General features: G+C 42.2%; 1 protein-coding gene and 1 long non-coding RNA gene across 4 annotated transcripts in view; one reads left to right on the forward strand and one right to left on the reverse strand.

Annotated features, from left to right (window-relative positions):
* LOC111747592 (uncharacterized) overlaps positions 1 to 19,488 on the reverse strand; it is a 70,608-nt gene that overhangs the window by 11,087 nt on the left and 40,033 nt on the right. The window contains exon 2 of one of the 2 annotated variants that reach the window (XR_010321610.1): positions 182 to 9,231. This is a non-coding gene — a long non-coding RNA (uncharacterized LOC111747592). The remainder of the gene's footprint in view (positions 1 to 181; positions 9,232 to 19,488) is intronic. The other variant, XR_002784347.2, reaches the window with a different exon arrangement.
* LOC135230832 (butyrophilin subfamily 2 member A2-like) lies at positions 3,033 to 19,113 on the forward strand. 2 transcript variants are annotated; one of them, XR_010321606.1, is made up of 4 exons: positions 3,033 to 4,056; positions 5,309 to 5,409; positions 6,238 to 6,288; positions 7,056 to 19,113. XR_010321606.1 is itself a non-coding variant. In XM_064282974.1 (3 exons), exons 1-3 carry the CDS (start codon positions 5,373 to 5,375, stop codon positions 7,870 to 7,872), a joined length of 330 nt encoding a protein of 109 aa, XP_064139044.1. In that variant the 5' UTR covers positions 4,373 to 5,372; the 3' UTR covers positions 7,873 to 19,113. The 2 variants fall into 2 exon arrangements, 1 of the variants encoding a protein (XP_064139044.1); XM_064282974.1 differs by lacking the exon at positions 3,033 to 4,056 and having other exon boundaries at positions 4,373 to 5,409; positions 7,631 to 19,113.

Here is a 19,488-nt window from a genome sequence, read left to right on the forward strand (position 1 = left end):
GTAAAAAGTGGGCAAAGAGCTATTTTCTTAAAACAAAATCTTAGTCTCTTGCTTGTTTCTTGGGGCCCATATATTGGAACCCTGGACAAAATGGGCCCTCAGTTTTTCTTCCAACAGTAAGTCTCTGTTCCCAGCTTCCTAAATTGTCTTTAATTGCTTGGAAACCCAAGGAGGTATTGACCTTGGTTTATACAGGCTCCATTTTCCTTATAGTTTCTTCGTATTCCATCGACATTTGACCTTCTCGTTCCTTCTCTTATAAAACTGCTAGCTTACTCTTCAGCCAGTCTCTCAGCTCTGTATAGCACCAGACGTGCCAGGATTCAGGTTTTTGATTCCATCACTGAACATAGCTTTATTCTCTGCATGAGAGAATTCTCCTGTTTTATTCTCAACAGGAGAATAAAAGGTGGCAAGTGTTCTTTTTCGGACCGGTGGTTAGAGTGAGGCAGGGTCAATCAGGGAACTTTTATTGCAAGAATTCTCTACTTAATGATCCTCAATACCCTTAAATATACCCTAATTTTATATACATACCAATGATCATGAGGATGATGTAAGACTGGGCAGTGTTTCATTCTGCTGTACATAAGGTCATAATGGGCCCGAGCTGACTTGATGGCAACTAACAACAATAAGAAGCCCTGGTGGAGTAGTAGTTAAGTGCTTGGCTGCTAACCAAAAGCAGTGAACTCACCAGCCACTCCATGGGAGAATGGCAGTCTGCTTCCATAAAGATTTATGGCCTTGGAACCCTATGGGGCAGTTCTACTCTGTTCCACAGGGATGCTGTGAGTCTGAATTGATTCAGCGGCAGTGTTTGGTTTGATTTGAATCAACTCAATGGCAATGGGTAACAACAACAATTTTACCTAACACTAGTCTTATTCCTAATCATATTCTTAATTCACCCCTCATCCTATTCATGTATCACTTTCTCCATAAGCCCCTTTGGGTTGCTATGAATTTACTTCTGAATACATCATTAATTTAGCTTAGGATGATATGAATCCTTGGAAATATAGAGATGTTGAGATTAAAACTGTTGATTCATGAAGAATATGAGTGTCCTATTTTCATAGGATCAAATCCAGAGCCACTTGGTGACTCTGAAGAAAGAGTGGGAAGAGATTAATAAGATGAAGCAGACGAGAGAAAAGTCAATACAGGCCTTAATGGTGGTCAATCATGCCTTGATATTCTCTACTGGACTTTCCTAGGTAAGGGTTCAGGTTGATTTTCAAGAGGGAGATGCCACTCACCTCTTATGGTCTGAGTCGTCATGGAAGGATAAAGGGGTGGAAAGGGAGAAGGAGATAAGTTCTCCTACAAAGTGGATTATGAGAGATAAAACATCATTTGCTTGGGTAGGAAATGGAGTCACAACCACTGGGTCTGGAGAACAAACAAAAAATCTAACAGGAAACAAAAATTTCTTTAGCTCCCATTTTTTACCTTTGAGTCTAACTTTCAGTAAATTTCCATTCCCATCCCCTGAATTTCCCCATGTACAAACTACCCCAGAATGATCTGTTCATACTTTCTAGAGTTCTGAAAAAAAGTTGAAACCCAAGGAAGCAAACAGTATTCCATGATAAGACTAGGACTCTGAATGATACATGGAAGCCAATCCCTCAAGTTCAATCCTCTTTTTGTATGTTAAATTTCCTACACGTTACCATCTACTACATTCTGGGAAACAAATGTGAAACTCCATCAAGGCCCAACCAACTATTAGTATTCTTTGTGGGGTCATGTTCATTGGGTCTCCACCAGGTTCCAGAGAATCAATTCCCTTTTATTTCTCTAGAACCAGATATAGACCAAGAACCAGGAGGTTGTATTTGAGTTGAGACAGACTTGGAAGCTTTTGAAAGCTCAGGAATACCTCTTTCTGGCCCAAATGCGGGCAGTGGAGAAAGAGATCATCAGTGGAAAAGATAACTATGTCACCAAAGTCTCCAAGGTACTGACCTTTCTTGACAGACTGATAAGTAAGGTGGAGAAGGAATGCTCTCAGTCAGGGATGGAGATCCTTAAAGGCATAAAAGGCCATTTTTTTAGTCCTCTTCGCCCACCTTCCCCTCTTCCTTCTCCATCTTCATTACCAACATTACAAGTAACGCTTAGACCCTATTCTTCAAAGAATATTCTTCAATATTTATTGTCTTTTTTTTTTTTTTTTGTATATGCTCTTGATGGTGTATGAAGGCTTAACATGAATGTGCAGGTGATAGGATAACATTAAATATTTAATCAGGAAGCAGACCTTGTCCTTTGGAACTGGTCACTTTTGCGAACAACCAAAAAGTTAAAGTATGGGAAAAGTCAGCTCTGATATCTCTATTTTTTTCTAGGAGATGAAGAAATTAGGTAAGTAAGATTCCCCTTATCCATCTATCACAAATGCCCCCAGTACCATCGAATCACAAATGTCCTTTTCCCAAATGTTACTGTTGGCACACAGTAATCCAACTACCTGATACAGACCAAAAAAAAAACCAAACCTGTTACCACTGAGTCAATTCCAACTCAAGGAAAGCCTCTAAGACAGAGTAGAACTGCCCCATAGAGTTTCCAAGGAGCACCTGGTAGATTCGAACTGCTGACCTTTTGGTTAGCAGTTGTAGCTTCTAACCATTACACCACCAATGTTTCTGATATACACAAAACGCTATTCTATATGGAAACATGGAAGTAGACATGACTGTGTGACTGTTAGAGGGATACACCTTTTCCCAGTTTCTGGTCTCCATGAAAAGGAATTTTCCTTAAGCACACTTATAGCCAGCTGGAATACCTTACATAACTGGTAATTTGGGGGAAAATAGCTGGGCACCTTAGCACCTCCCTTCTCCCTCCTGGGAAAAAGCCTCCAACAAAGCCTGATTCCCCTCTGTCCTTCCATACCGGAAATTGCAGAAGAGCCTGTCTAGGACTGTCCTTGTCAGGGTTGCCATGGTGGGGTGAGTGGGTATGTGTATATGTGGGTTTCAGTATTAAGAAGCCATTTGACTCTGTCACTCAGCTATATCCTCCAACATACATGTTGCCAGTCCTAGAAATAATACTTGGACCTTCTATCTTATTCTGCTTCACTTTTCAACTTGTTAGGAAAGAGAGGTGCTATTTATCGATGATCTCTAACACTTGAGGATCTTCTGACTCTTGAGAACAAGGTGTATAGGGGTCACTTAATTACTGTTCTTTCTTTCCCTCAGGTGGAAACGGTGCAGTTTCCAACCCCCACAGCTCTGTCCCCAACCCTTCAAAAATAACTCCTTGAAATCACAAATAAGATTGATACACTGCAAGAGAGTCTACAGCATTTCACAAGTCAGACGGATATTTGTTCTTAGTTTCCTGCTCTCACTTCTCCCTGAAAAAAGAGAAAAAAATTAAGGGAGTGTTATATTATGGAACTCTCCTTTTAGAAAAGCATTGCCTATTTGGAGGAAAGAAAAGGATTTGTTTCTATATCAGGAATCAGTACTCACAGATATGCTGGAGTTCTTCAAAGTCAATACATTTGTGGAATAATAAGGAAATTGAGCACCTCTTGGATACCAGCATTGTGCTTAATGTTTTCATGTTTCTCAATATACTCATACCGCTTATTATCCTCATTTCTTATGATGAAACTGAGGCTTAGATAAATTAGGAAATTTATTTAAGTTTACATAGCTAGGAAGCAGAGCCAGAATTCAAACCCAATATTCCTTGGTTTGAAAGATCATGCTCATTGCTGCATCACACACTAGTTTCCAGTGATCTACAATGACAACAAAAATCAATGGACTTCATGAGTCTCCTTAGCAGGATGTTGTTCTTAATGGGTTCACCTAGTGGCAGGATCAGCTCAAGGTAAAATTTTCTGCCCCTTCTCCCTCTTTTAAGTGAACTCTTATTTTAGGGTGATCAGTCCTCCATTTCTTCTTCCAGAGGCCATGCCATTTGGCTTGGAGCAATACTAAGAGAAATTCAGGAGCAATTTAAAAACCAGGAAAAAGCAGCCAGGACATCCCAAGGCAAAGCCTGTTGTGGCATCTAAAGAAAGTGAGTTTACACCTTGTTTTATACAAAGAGGAGGTGCGTTTTCCTTCCTACTCTAAGTAAAAGAGACAGGATGGCTTTCTAGCACCTTCTCCCCCTCCCCATTTTGTGGCAGTTTCTTGGCACTTGGACTCTATGCAGGCCTAGGGAGAGAACAACTTTCCTGAGGCTCTAAGGATCCCTGAGAATCATTGTAGGAGCCTAGTGAAAAAAGGACTCACAGCTCTAGAGTTAAAAGGGTGTTCTGTATGTTCTGTGAATTTTGATTATTTAGGTTTTTTTTTTTTTTCCCTTCTGTCAGATTAGAGAATCACAAAGTTGTCATATCACTGAAACACAGTCAATACATGATATCTTCTCCAATACTTTCTAATCCAAGTATGTAGGAATCCAACCTGGAAGAACAAAGACATACCTGGAGGCAATCAGGTATTTCTAGAGACATTTCTAAGTATAAAAATGTGACTAAGGACACACAGAAGAAAAAAGAGGAAAAGGACTTAAAAGAGAATATTTGGAAATTGTAGGGGGCATCATAACTATATTGGAACTAATGATTGCTTCATGTGTCCAATGAAAAGTACATTAAAATTTACTGGGTAACTTTTGTAGGCCAGGTCCTTTCATATATGAATTCATATCCTCCTAAGAATAATACATTCAAAGGCAGATTTTATCACACGTACCTTATCATAAGAAAATTGATGCTAAGGAAGATTAATGAGAAGGTTACAGTCACACAGCTTGTACGCTGTTTAGCCAGAACCCAACTCAGGTCTGCCTTCTGTTTGGTTTCGGAGTCTGGGCTCTCCCCACCACATCATGCTGCCTCTCCAACCCTTGGCCTAGCCCCTATGAGACAGGCAGTTCAGGTCAGGATCACAGCCAGCACTAGCATTACCAGGCCTGGGAAGATAGGAAGTGCAGGAAGGTAGGAAGGTCTCAGTACTGTGTTCAGGCCACTGCTCCCTCCCTCCCAGAGGGACCATCCCGGCCACTGGCATTGTTGGGTGGGAGAAGTTATAAAGAAGAGGAAAAGGGCAGGGGCTGAGAGCCATCTGCATCTGAGTATTCAGCATGTAGCCCAACTAGAGCCTAATGCTCACATCCCAGGGAGCTGAGGGTATAATTCCTGGTAATGGGGACTATGTTCTGCTCTCTGGACTGGTGAAAGACAATGGACAGGGTCCTGCTTCAATGGAAACTATGCTAAAAGGACGGACTGAAAGAGGGGATTTATGTTGTTTTTTTTTAGTTACGTTACTTTCGAGTCGGCTCTGACTCATGGACAATGGCAACCTTATGCCTAACAGAATGAAATGCTGCCCGGGTCCTGTGCCATCTTCATCATCACTGGTATGTTCGAGTCCACTGTTTTGGCTATTTTATCAAATTGTCTGACTGCAGGTTTTCCTTGTTTCCACTGACCTTCTACTTTACCAAACATGATGTCCTTTTCCAGCAATTGGTCTTTCCTGATTATGTGTCCAAAGCAAGCAAGATGAAGTCTTGCCATCCTTGTTTCTTAGGAGCATTCTGGTTGTGTTTCTTCTAAGACTGATCTGATTTGTTCATTCTTCTGGCAGTATACAGCATATTCAAAATTCTTCACCAACACCACAGTTCAAATACAAGGAGGATTTATGGAAGGGTGTTCATAAGACTATGGGGGCCATATCAAACTAACTGAAGAGGGGAAATGACTCACAGAGAATCCTTCCCTGAGCCTGTGCATGACTGGCTGTGCACCTCAGATGTGGCTGGGCTTGATCCCAACCAGATCTGTTCAGGCCATCTTTCCCCTCTGGAGGCAGGTCGGGGCGGCAGTGGACATTTTACTGTAGTCACTGGACTAGAGACTGTGTTCAACACACCTTGACAGCTTCCCTCTCTGTTCAATCCTGAGAAAATAACACTGAACGAGGTAGGGGAAACATCAGAAAGCCATGGCTGCCAGAAAACGTTAAGATTTCAAGCTAGTAAAGACCTTAAAATTATTCCAAATGTTATAGATGAGGGTAAATAAGTTTTTAAAGGTCACAAATCAGTAAGTGGTAGAACATGGTTGCAAACCTATGAGTCTTGACTGCTAGCCCAGTGTACTTTCCAGTGTACCAGAAGGACAAACACTGAAGATTCCAGAAGGGCTGGAGACTCATCTCCTTTTGCTTCTTTTCTCCATAGAAGATGTAAGACCCAACCGGAACCAAACATTCTGGCAGTGGGAAGCTACAGGTATGTCTCAAATGGGGCCATTTCTTGCCCTAGGTTGAGTATAAATTAATGTTTAAGATATAGCTGACAATAACAGTTCAAGAGGGATGCCAAGTACCAGAAGGCTTCTGTTTTCCCTGTAAACGATTCAAGCCACCTCACAAAAAGATTTTTAACATAGAAGAAAAATGAGGAATCAAGGTTAGATATCTAAGGATACCCCAACTTTAACTGGGTAAAAGTTATTGTGGGTATTAGAAGTCATAAAATAAGCTATTCTAATAACAGTAGGGATGAATGTCAGAAAGACAGTTCACCTCATGAACATCAACAGATATGCTCAGGAAAGCTGTCCAAGGTAAGGATTGTCTGCACAAAGCTAAGAGACCAATTTCGGGTTCATTGTCAATGGTGGTGCACCATTTATGGTTACAGCTACAGCTGCTAACCAAAAGGCCAACAGTTTGAATCCACTAGCCACTCCTTAGAAACTCTATAGAGCAGTTCTATTCTGTCCTCTAGGGTCACTATGAGTCAGAATCAGCTCCACAGCAGCAGGTTTGGTTTGGGTTTGGGTCAATGAAGGCAGGCCAATTTCCTTCCTGTTGGCATCTGTACAAGATCAATAAATATTTGTGAATATAATAATAGAAGACCCTCAAAGGTCTGTTGGGGGGAGCAACTGTAAAAGGAGCAAGGTGGGAAAAGTTTGAGATTCTCTGGTGGAAGTAATAGTAACTCAGACTTAAGTCTTTTAAAGGAAATGATGATTTTTCTATTTCTTTTAGGAGCCATGACCATCAACCCAAAGAGAGTCCAAAGAACACCTAGGATCCCTGTAGGTTGAGGTACCCACATCAGTCAGAAATGGCTTCTGCTACAGCAGGCACAGAAAATGAATAATGGATAGAAATGGAGAAAGTGAGTGAAGTAAAGGATAGAGACATATAGAAAGTCCCCCTCCTTCACATAGAGAATGCAGGAAACAGGAACATTAAGGTCAACCTCCAATAGTAATGTTAGAGCTGAACTTCTAGTCATTCTAGCCTAGTGTCTGGACACAAACCAGCTCACCTTTCTGAGATCCACTTTCTTTCCTGGGAAGGAAAAGTAACACATTCCCTCTTGGCCTCCTGGGGTTGTGTAAGCCATAAATATATGCTTTGTAAATTATAAGATGCTATGTAAGTTTAAGTTGTTTTAATAGTATTAAATAATAAGAATAATGAGTTCCCTCAACTTGCGGAGGAAGAAACTAAGGAGTACAATACTGAAATGATTTCCTCCAAGTCTAGCCGGGAATAGAACCACGGTCTATTTCAGTCCAGTGGAGTGGTAACACCCTGCTCCATTTCTCTAACAGCAAAAGTGGTCCTGGGCCAGGACACTGCTCACGCAAAGCTCCCGGACTCCAAGGACGGGAAACACGTGACTGTGAGAGGCTCTCTGCTAGAGCCAGCTGCTCATCCCAAGAGATTCGACACCAATCCCTGTGTTCTGGGTCTGGAGGGCTACTCTTCCGGAATCCACCGATGGCTGGTGGAACTATCATACTGGGGAGGCTGCATCCTGGGAGGTGGGGGTGCCTCAAGAGTCAGTGAGTAGAAAGGGGAGGATCTCCCTCTGCCAGAAGGAGGGGGTCTAGGCTTTGAGGGTCACCAGGGGACAGCTCTAGGCTCTCACAAACCCAGAAACCAAACTGACCCTAGATGGAAATCCCCAAAAGGTAGGGGTGACCTAGGATTTCAGGAAGGGGCAGGTGACCTTTGTTAATGCAAATAAAGAGGCCATCATTTTTACTTTTCAGAATTCTTTCACAGGGAAAATATCCCATTCTTTGGGCTCTGTGTTCTGGGGGCACATCTGACCCTGTATCCCTGAGATGGACATGGCTTTCTCATTACATTTTATGTGTACCTGCCCACAGATGCGTTTTAAAATGGACTCTAAATTACCAGGGTCAGTGGTTCCCATCATGTTAGACCCATCTTGGCCATCGGTAAAGGAACAGACATGGCATTCACCTCGCTATTACATCCATCTGGTTCTTGAGGATGGCAAAAGGTCTGTTTTCTCCACTTATCAACTGCATCTGCTCCACTGATTCCCAGTAGAAGCTATGGGACATGTGTTTCAGTTCCTAAACATCATTTTATTTCGAGCCCACAGCCCTCCCCTGCCCAGATTTCCCAACAGCTAAAGCAGCAGCAGTCTTCAAACTTCAGTGTGCACAAGAACCTAGGGTGCCTCTTCAAAATGCAGGTTCCTGGGCCCACCCCCAGAGAACCAGATGTAGCAGCCTCTGAGGTAGAGCTTGAGAATTTCATTTTAAGAAGAAGCTCCAGGTGGTTTTGGACCTTCTTTGAGAAATATTGTCCTAGAGCAGGGCTTCTGAAATTGTAATGCACAAGCTATTATCTGGGGATCTTGTTAAATAAAAATATTGATTCTTTAGTTCTGGGCTTGGCCTGAGATTCTGCATTTCGAATAAACTTCTAGGTGAATCTGATGTTCCTGGTCCTTGGACCACACTTTGAGTAGTCACAACCCAAAAGATTTTCAATGTTTATCTGGGCCTACCCACTTTTACTCATTGCTGTCGAGTCAAATCCAACATATAGCAACTCTATAGACAGAGTGGAACTGCCCTATAGTTTCTAAGGAGTGCCTTTTTGGCTAATAGCAGTAGCACTAAACCACTATGCCACCAGGGTTTCCTATTTGGGCCTAAAAGAGCAAAAATGCCATGGCCAAATGTGGCCTTAACCCTCTTATTCTTGTGGAGCAGAACTCACTCTCTTACCTCCAGTCAGTTAGGTCCCCATGGACAAAGAGGGTACTGCTCTGGCTTGCATTTCCTCAGTTTCACAGCCTTCTCACTGTGGAACTCTGTCCTGATATCCACCCAGTGCTAGCTCTGCTATTGGAAGTGCTGAGTGGTTGATTTTCTGTGTGTATCAAGAGCTAATAAGAAAAAAGAAAAAAACACGTGAGGGTGATAAAATATTAGAAAGGGAAACCATGGAGGCTGTGGAGTTTCCACCCTTGGAACACTTCAAGAAAAGAATATTGAATTGTTAAGACATTCCCCATAGGACTAGACAGATGATTTTTCAAAGTTTCTCCCAAGTTTGTTGTTGTTGTTGTTGTTGTTAGATGCCATGGAGTCAGTTTCAACTCATAGTGACCCTAGGTACTACAGAACAAAATATTGCCCAGTCCTGCGCAATGCTCACAATCATTGTTATGCTTGAGCCCATTGTTGCAGCCACTGTGTTAATCCACCTTGTTGAGCGTCTTCCTCTTTTCCACTGACCCTGGACATTACCAAGAATGATGTCCTTTCTCCAGGGACTGATCCCTCCTGATAACATGTCCAAAGTACGTAAGACGTAGTCTCGCCACCCTTGCTTCTAAGGAGCATTCTGGTTGTACTTCTTCCAAGATAAGATTTGTTAGCTCTTCTTGCAGTCCATTATATATTCAATATTCTTCACCAACACCACAATTCAAAGGCATCAATTCTTCTTCAGTCTTCCTTATTCATTGTCCAGCTTTCGCATGCATAGGATGCAATTGAAAATACCATGGCTTGGGTCAGGTGCACCTTAGTCTTCAAGGTAACGTCTTTGTTTTTCACACTTTAAAGAGGTCTTTTGCAGCAGATTTGCCCAACGCAATGGGTCTTTTTGATTTCTTGACTCCTGCTTCCATGGGTGTTGATTGTGGATCCAAGTGAAATGAAATCCTTGACAACTTCAATCTTTTCCCCATTTATCATGACATTCTTTATTGGTCCATTTGTGGGCTTCCAGACTAAGACAGACCAGGAAAAGGGACCTGGCAATCTACTTCTGAAAATAATTAGCCAGTGAAAACTTTACGAACAGCAGCGGAACACGGTCTGATATAGTGCTGGAAGATAAGCCCTCCAGGTTGGAAGGCACTCAAAATACAACTGGGGAAGAGCTGCCTCCTCAAAGTAGGGTAGACCTTAATTACGTGGATGGAGTAAAGGTTTTGGGACCTTCATTTGCTGATGTGGCACAACTCAAAATGAGAAGAAACAGCTGCAAACATCCATTAATAATTGGAACCTATTATATACGAAGTATGAACCTAGGAAAATCAGAAATCGTCAAAAATGAAATGGAATGCATAAACATCGACATCCTAGGCATTAGTGAGCTGAAATGGACTGGTATTGGCCATTCTGAACCAGACAATTATATGGTCTACTATGCCAGGAATGAAAAGTTGAAGAGGAATGGTACTGCATTCATCGTCAAAAAGAACATTTCAAGATCTATCCTGAAGTACAACACTGTCAGTGATAGGATAATATCCATATGCCTAAAGGAAGACCAGTTAATACACTATTATTCACATTTACGCACCGAACACTAAGGCCACAGATGAAGCAATTGAAGATTTTTACCAGCTTCTGCAGTGTGAAATTGATCAAACATGCAATCAGGATGCATTGATATTACTTGTGATTGGAATGTGAAAGTTGGAAACAAAGAAGGATCAGTAGTTGGAAAATATGTGATGATAGAAACGATGCTGGAGATCACACGATAGAATTTTGCAAGACCAACAACTTCTTCATTGCAAATACCTTTTTTCACCAACATAAACGGCGGCTATACATGTGGACCTTGCTAGAAGGAATACACAGGAATCAAATCGACTATATCTGTGGAAAGAGACGATGGAAAACCTCAACATCATTGGTCAGAACAAGGCCAGGGGCCGACTGTGGAACAGACCATCAATTGCTCATACGCAAGTTCAAGTTGAAACTGAAGAAAATTATAACAAGTCAATGAGAGCCGAAGTACAACTTTGAGTATATCCAATATGAATTTAGAGACAAACTAAAGAATAGATTTGATGCATTGAACACGATGACCAAAGACCAGGCAACCTGTGGAATGACATCAAGGATATCATCTAAGAAGAAAGCAAGAGGTCATTAAAAAGACAGGAAAGAAAGAAAAGACCAAAATGGATGTCAGAAGAGACTCTGAAACTTGCTCTTGAACATCTCCCAGTTTGGAATTCTAAAATTCTTTCAGATAATAGTCATACTGTCTATCTTTTTTTTTTTTTTCTTTTAATTTAGAAAATGAGTTGCATTCAACATTTTTCCTGAAGGAATTACGAAGATAAACCTTGGCCTTTTTCTATATTCCAAAAAGTTGCCTTGGGGTTAAAAAGAAGACTCCCCTGAGGTCAAAGAATTTGAACTCAATGATACAGCCTGGAGCTCATGTTGGTCTTTCTGTCTAGAACTTTGTTCTCTCATGCACTTTCCAGCTCATACAGGCTCAGTAAATTACAGTGCAGTGATCACTTGTCTAAGTTCCTCTTTCCCCAACCAAATCCTCTGAGCTACCCCAGAGTGAGGACCTTTTCATCTCTGAATCCCTGATAGTAAGTTCACGGTGGTTTGCAAAAGTGTCCACTGATTGAATGAATCAAGGATATTGGCTAAAAGCAATACCAATAAACACCCAGCACTGTAAGTGAATCTTCTACAATATTCTATAGTTTCTCAGTGTCTCATTCGATACTTATTTCCCCATAGGGAGTACAACAAGAGGTCATTTACAATACCCTGGAGGAACACTAATTAGCATCAGGGTGGATTTATGCACAGACCCTGCGCATTATTATTATGGGTGGCACAATTCTGTGGGGGCTCTGGGCTGTTCAGAGCTTGAATCTGGCTTGGATGACTTCAATGTCCTTGTGCTCATGAGCTAGCCTGGTGGTTCCTCCTAGCTCACATCTCCACTTGGGCTCTTGAGGCCTGTACATCTCTTTCTGGGCACTCAGGCATGGGATGGAAAGCATCTCTCTCCTCTAAGGCCCAGTCATCAAGCATTCCCGCCAGGGGACAGGATTGGGAAATTTCCACTTAAAATACCACCACTTCTTTCATCTGATATTTTCTAACACTGGAGCAGTGGTTCCCAATCTCTTCATCATCAACGAGGCTTTGACAGTTTCTTCCCTTCCTATGTTTTACAATGGTTTTAACTACCAAATCGAATTCTCTAAGTGATATTTGTTTTCTTATACTATTTCTCAGAAATACGTTTAAGATCAACATGAAGCACGCAAGGTTACATCATTTGAAACAATGGAAAATAAGTCCCAGATCCCAATTGAAATCTCAAACTGGGATAGCTGCCCTAAAGGGTCTGTTAAACTCTGGCTAACAGGAACGTGTCTGTCTTCTGTTCTCCTGTCATGGCAGCTGCTTCTTTCTGTTGGAACCACTGAAGATATGACTCCTAATCTGATGGCTAGAAATAAGATTTAAAAGAGGCACATGATCACTCCAGAGGTGATTATTCCTCCTAATCTTGGGTTATCTCTGCTGGGCCAACGAAGAACAGGTACATGGAGAAAGGAACCAAGGGTTGTGTCTAATCACACACAGATCTCCCCACAGGCAACAGCCTAAGGAAGCATGGCCTGTTCACCTGAGTCAATACTGCCTACATAACCCAATCTAACCGCCCTGTTTGCTTTTCAGCTCTTCCAACTTTTGTAACTAGTTCCCCTGGCATGGGCTCTGTTTTCCCAGCTGTATCCTGACTAATATCACTGACTGTTAGGTCAGGGTTGTTGTTCTTAGGGGCTGTTGAAACGGTTCTGACTTACACTGACCCTATGGACAACAAAATGAAACACTGCGTGGTCCTGCGCCATCTTCACTATCGTTGCTATGTTTGAGTCCATTGTTGCAGTCACTGTGTCAATCCATCTCATTGAGGAACTTCCTCTCTTCAGATGACCCTCTACTTTACCAAGCATGATGGCCTTCTCCAGGGACTGATCCCTCCTGATAACATGTCCCAAGTACATGAGACAAAGTCTCACCATCCTTGCTTTTAAGGAACATTCTGGTTATACTTCTTCCAAGACAGATTTGTTTGTTCTTCTGGTAGCCCATGGTATATTCAATATTCTTCACCAACACCATAATTCAAAGGCATCAATTCTTCTTCGGTCTCCCTTATTCACTGTCCAGCTTTCACATGCATATGAGGTGATTAAAAATACCATGGCTTGGGTCCTCAAAGTGACATCTTTGCTTTTTAACACTTCAAAAAGGTCTCTTGCAGTAGATTTGCCCAATGCAATACATCATTTGATTTCTTGACTGCTGCTTCCATAGGCGTTGATTGTGGATCCAAGTAAAATGAAGTCCTTGACAACTTCAACCTGTTCTCCGTCTATCACGATTTTGCTTATTGGTCCAGTTGTGAGGATTCTGTTTTTTTTATGTTGAGGTGTAATCCATACTGAAGGTTGTGGTCTTTGATCTTCATCAGTAAGTGCTTCAAGTCCTCTTCACTTTCAGAAAGCAAGATTGTGTCATCTGCAAAACAGAGGTTGTTAATGAGTCTTCCTCCAATCCTGATGCCCCGTTCTTCTTCACATAGTCCAGCTTCTCGGATTATTTGTTCAGCATACAGATTGAATAAGTATGGTGAAAGACTACAACCCTGACACACACCTTTCTTGACTTTCCAGTATCCCCTTGTTCTGTTCAAATGACTCCCTCTTGGCCTATATGTACAAGTTCCTCATGAGCACAATTAAGTGTCCTGGAATTCCCATTCTTCCCAATATTATCCATAATTTGTTGTGATCCACATAGTTGAATGCCTTTGCATACTCAATAAAAGACAGGTAAAAATCTTTCTGGTATTCTCTGCTTTCAGCCCGGATCCATCTGATATCAGCAATGATATCCCTGGTTCCATGTCTTCTTCTGAATCTGGCTTGAATTTCTGACAGTTCCCTGTTGATGTACTACAACCACTTCTGAATGATCTTCAGCAAGATTTTACTTTCGTGTGATATTAATGATATTGGTTGATAATTTCTGCATTCTGTTGGATCACTTTTCTTTGGAATGGGCACAAATATGGATCTCTTCTAGTCAGTTGGCCAGACAAGAGTGGCATCTCCAGTGCTGCATTCATTTGTTGAAACACCTCAACTGGTATTCTGTCAATTTCTGGAGCCTTGTTTTTCACTAATGCCTTCAGTGCAGCTTGGACTTCCTCCTTCAGTACCACTGGATCTTGATCATATGCCACCTCTTGAAGTGGTTGAGCACCAACCAATTCTTTTTGGTATAGCGGCTCTGTGTATTCTTTCCATCTTCTTTTGATGCTTCTTGCATTGTTCAATATTTTCCCCATAGAATCCTTTACTATTGCAACTCGCAGCTTGAATTTTTTCTTCAGTTCTTTCAGCTTGAGAAATGCTGAGTGTGTTCTTCCCTTTTGGTTTTCTAACTCCAGGTCTTTGCACATTTTATTATAATACTTTCCTTTGTCTTCTTGAGCCACCCTTTGAAATCTTCTGTTCAACTCTTTTACTTCATCATTTCTTCTATTCCCTTTAGCTGCCCTACATTTAACAGCAAGTTTCAGAATCTCTTCTGACATCCATTTTGGTGTTTTCTTTCTCTCCTGTCTTTTTAATGACCTTTTGTTTTCTTCATGTATGATGTCATCCCACAACTTGTCTAATCTTTGGTCATGAGTGTTCTGCTGTTATTCACAAGGTTTTCACTGGCCAATTTTTTCCGAAGTAGACCATCAGGTCCTTCTTCCTAGTCTGTCTCAGTTTGGAAGCTCTGCTGAATCTGTCCACCACAGGTGGCCCTGCTGGTATTTGAAATACTGGTGGCATGGCTTTCACAGCAACATGCAAGCCACCACAGTATGACAAGCTCAAAGAAGAGTGGTGGTAGGTTAGGGCAGTGGGGGCTTTTTGACCTGTCCCTCTCCCCTGGATCTATGTCTTGGCTTCCTGATGTCCAGAGGCTTCTTTGTGGCAGTGGGGTCCACACCTGAGAAAGCACAGTGTCAGTGGCCCCAGAGGCAGCAGGTGTCTTACTGGGCCAGTTATGTAATATTTCAGGAGTCATAGCAGGAGGCACATTATTATGGACTGTGTTGTGTCCATGGAAAAGACATGTTGAAAACCTAACCCCTGGTACCTGTGAACGTGACCCTGTTTGGAAATAGGATCTTTGGAGATGTTATTAAATTAACATACTGTAGTAGTGTGGGTCTTAATTCAATATGAATGGTGTCCTTATAAAAGAGAAGAAGAGACACACTGAGAGGGAAGACAGCTATGTGAAGACGGAGGCTCCATCTACAGGCCAAGGAATGCCAAGGATTGCCAGCTGTCACCAGAAGCTAGGAGAGAGGTATGGAATTGATTCTCCCTCAGGACACTCAGAAGGAATCAACATGGTCGAAATTCTGATTTCAGACTTCTAGCCTCCAGACTCTAAGACAATAAATTTCTGTTGTTCTAAGCCACCTAGTTTGTAATTTGTTAGAGCAGTCCCAGAAAACTAATACACCCATGTAAAACACCTGCTCCTTCAGCACTTTCAACAATTTTTTGTAAGAATCTAATTTAAATCCCTTCCTGATAAAATACTTAGTGGTGCCTTACATTGCTCAAGACCCAACTGAAATGCCCCTTCCTTTTTGAAACCTTTCTCCAAGTCTCCTAGAAAACACCGTTCTCTCCCTGACTCCTTTAGTATCTCATACCTTTCTTTTAGCATTAACCAACACTAAGCCTGTCTTCTCACAGTTACTAAATCATAAGTTCCTTCAGCACATAAACAGTCCTGACTCCCCAGCCCCACCTTGGACATAGCACAATTCCCTGAACACGGCAAGTGTTAAAATGCCTTTAGTCAGAGGTAGACTTTAAAAGACTTGATACAGAAGAAAGCAGAACTTGGAAGTAAAGAAAACACATCCTGCCCAAATGGTGGGAGGTGGAAATGGACAGAGCAAGTAGAAAAGAAAAAGCAACTTACCCTTCTAGAACACTAATAAGGAACACTAATTATCCTTCTGTCCTCAAAAAAATTTCCCATAGAGGCTATAGGGGTCGAATGTCCTCCATATCTATAGGCTAATTCTTTGAGTTATTTAATAGTTGTTTGTTGTAAAAATGCAAATATCCAAGGCTTAGAAAGAAGTAATTACTTTAGCAAGAATAACTCAAATATCTACCACAGACTGAAACCTCCTAGAGACCAAGCATCACGTCAAAGACAAGGAAACTGGAGTCCAGAAAGGTGACACACAGGCAGGAAATGGTAGAGTAAAAAGTCACACTCAGGTCTCCCTCAGTTTGGCCATTACACATTGTGCCTTCTTCACAAGCCATACCGCCCTACAGAATGAGACCAGATAACTGGAGGAATTCAAGAGGGAGAAAATGAAAGGCAAGATGACCAGAACTAGAACACAGCCCATGATAGATCATGGCACTGGAAGCCTAAAGTTTGGCTTGGCTTGAAAGAGGTTTAAAAATAATGGTAATAATAATGAGCAAGATGCACAAATGAAATGCAGGTGGCACTCAAATAAAACTTTCTTTTTACTTCCAAATTTTGCCTCAGGTCATCTTGGAGTGTGGGGGGAAGGGTGCGGTTCATGAGAAACGCAAGGTGTGCGAGGAAAGAAGGGAGGTAATTCAGCAGCCTGGGCCGTATCCACTAGTATTCTGGGACAAGGGAGCGAAGAGTCAATGTTGGGGAGGGAGTAGCGTGAACAGTGTCATGTGCCACAGAGAAGACTAAGGAAAGGACTCTGGATGCCACTGGGAGATAGTATAAATTGGGTGGCAGGAAGAAGTGGGATTGCAGAAGTTAAGAATGATGAGACTTTAGGGAACTAAGATAAATGCCAACCACTTTTCTAACAGTAGGAAAGAGAAGATGGTTACTGCATAGGTCAGCAGGGTTAAGCAAACCTGTTGCTGTTAAGTTGATTCTGACTCATGCTGACTCCATGGGTTACAGAGTAGGACTGCTCCACAGGGTTTTCTTGGCTGTAACCTTTATGGAAGAAGATTGCCAGGCCTTTCTTTCCTCACACTGCTGGGTGGGTTCAAACCACCAACCTTTAGGTTAAGAGTCGAGTGAAAACCATTTGCACCACCAAGGAAACTTAGGACCAAGTAAAGGATTTCTAAAATGCTGATTTGAAAGAAAAAGAAAAAGAAGCAAAGGAGAGACTGATGATTTTAAGAAAAAGAAAGAATGTGAAAATAATATCAAACTCTAAGAGGATCAATCAAAACTACACGTAGTGAGGCGCGGCCAAGATGGCAAAGTAGTCAGGCGCTTCTGGTGATCCTGCTTACAACAAAGACCCCAAAAAACAAGTGAATCAATCTTATATATAACAAGCTAGGAACCCTGAGCATCAAAGGCAAAGTTAAGGAATCAGACTAAGTGACAGGGGAGGGAGAGACGGTGCAGAAGCTGCGAGGAGTTGCCGAGCCCACAACAGTGCTCAGCTCCGATTCCCAGGCACGTTCCTTGGTGCGACTGTGGTGGGGCTGATGGTAATAGTCCAGGACAAGGTAGCTTCAGTGAAAGATGGGAAGCAGAGTGGCGCGCCCCTGACCCTGTGGCGTGTCAATAGCGGAGCTGGCTGTTGCATTTAGGAAGGAGCTGCTCCAGTGAAAGAAGGAAACCAAAGTGACAGCACCCTGACCCCCGGTGTGACAGCTAAGGGACTGGCGGTGAAGTTGAGGTCACAGCTGCTTCAGCAAAAGAAAGCAAGCACAGGACACAGCCCTAACCCCCTAGGGCGATCTTGGCAAGGATTCAGCCAGAGCACACAGGCTACACATGCCTCTGGAATCTGATATAAAACAGTGCTCTCGGCACAAGGTAATTGATTTTGTCTAATTCACCACGCAGACCTAATAGCTTCTTCTTTTGAAAGAACTCTCTTCTATCTATCTATCTGATCCCTTCTCTCTCTGTCCCAGCCTGCTTTATTAACAGTTGATTTCCCTGGGCCTGAGATAGGTCCTGCTGTGATTCCTGAGCCATTCTCCTGGCCTTGGAGAAGGAACAAATTAACCACAGGGAAAAAATGCTCTGCTAGCTCCCCTAATCTGGAAGCTCAGAGCAGAAGCGGCTCCAGTCCAGGCACAAGAGATCCATAGACTTTATCTTTCACCCCTGCATAGACCCAGGGGGCTTGACTACACAAGACAGGATCTAGCTATTACATTGCAAGGGTAAACCTGTTTGAGGCCTGACTGTAACTGTTTCAGCTGTGTGGTCGAGAGGCAGATTTTGGACGTTTGATACCACTCTGCCTATCAAACAGGGGCTTCACCTACCCACAGCAGGAGCCTGAGGACTGGAGGGTCCATCCATGCCACCTAGCCACCCATGAAAGGGGTCCAAGGATAGTGGTGCCTACCAGTCCTTACAGGTAAAAGCACTGCATGCCTCAGGTACAGCTGCAGAGCCCACCCACCAGAGTGCTCTAGAGAGCAGGGATACTCCTTCCTCATTGACACTTTGGGGATGGTTGTCAGCCCCCTGCCTTCCTCAGAGTGTGACCCCCCTGCTCCTACCAGAAACCTGTGTATACACCCATCACCACAGCTCCTCTAAGATAGTAGGTAAGAGCTTATACCAAAAACTAGGTGACCAACTATCAGGACACCTGAGCTGAATCTATACAAGAATAGCGAATGGACTCCTGGGCTCATATACCTGGTAACAACTCTAGCCATCTGGTAACAGGACATTAGTGCTTCAAAGCCTCCAATAATCAGGTTAGCTCACTCCAGTAGCCTATTTGGGTATATCAAAACAAAACAAAGCAAGAAACTAGGACACAGTGGCAAATATAAAATAAATTAATACAATAACTTATAGATGGCTAGGGGACAACAGTTGATATCAAATCACATGAAGAAGCAGACCATGATTGCTTCAACAAACTCTGAAAAAAAAAAGAACCAAGGACTCTCCTGGATGAAGATGGATTCCTGGAATTACCAGAATTAGAATACAAAAGATTATATACAGAACTCTTCAAGACATCCAGAACAAGATCAGGCAACATGGAGAAAAAGCCAAGGAACACACAGATAAAGCAGTCAAAGAAATCAAAAAGATTATCAAGAACATAATGAAAAATTTAATAAACTGCAAGAATCCATAGAGAGACAGCAATCAGAAATTCAGAAGATTAACAATAAAGTTACAGAATTAGACAATGCAATAGAAAATCAGAGGAGCAGAACTGAGGAAATGAAAGGCAGAATTAGTGAGACTGAAGATAAAAAACTTGACAATATATTTGAAGAAAAATCAGGTAAAAGAATTAAAAA

The sequence above is a fragment of the Loxodonta africana genome, chromosome 1 (assembly GCF_030014295.1).
Source record: "Loxodonta africana isolate mLoxAfr1 chromosome 1, mLoxAfr1.hap2, whole genome shotgun sequence".
Taxonomy (NCBI): Eukaryota; Metazoa; Chordata; class Mammalia; order Proboscidea; family Elephantidae; genus Loxodonta; species Loxodonta africana.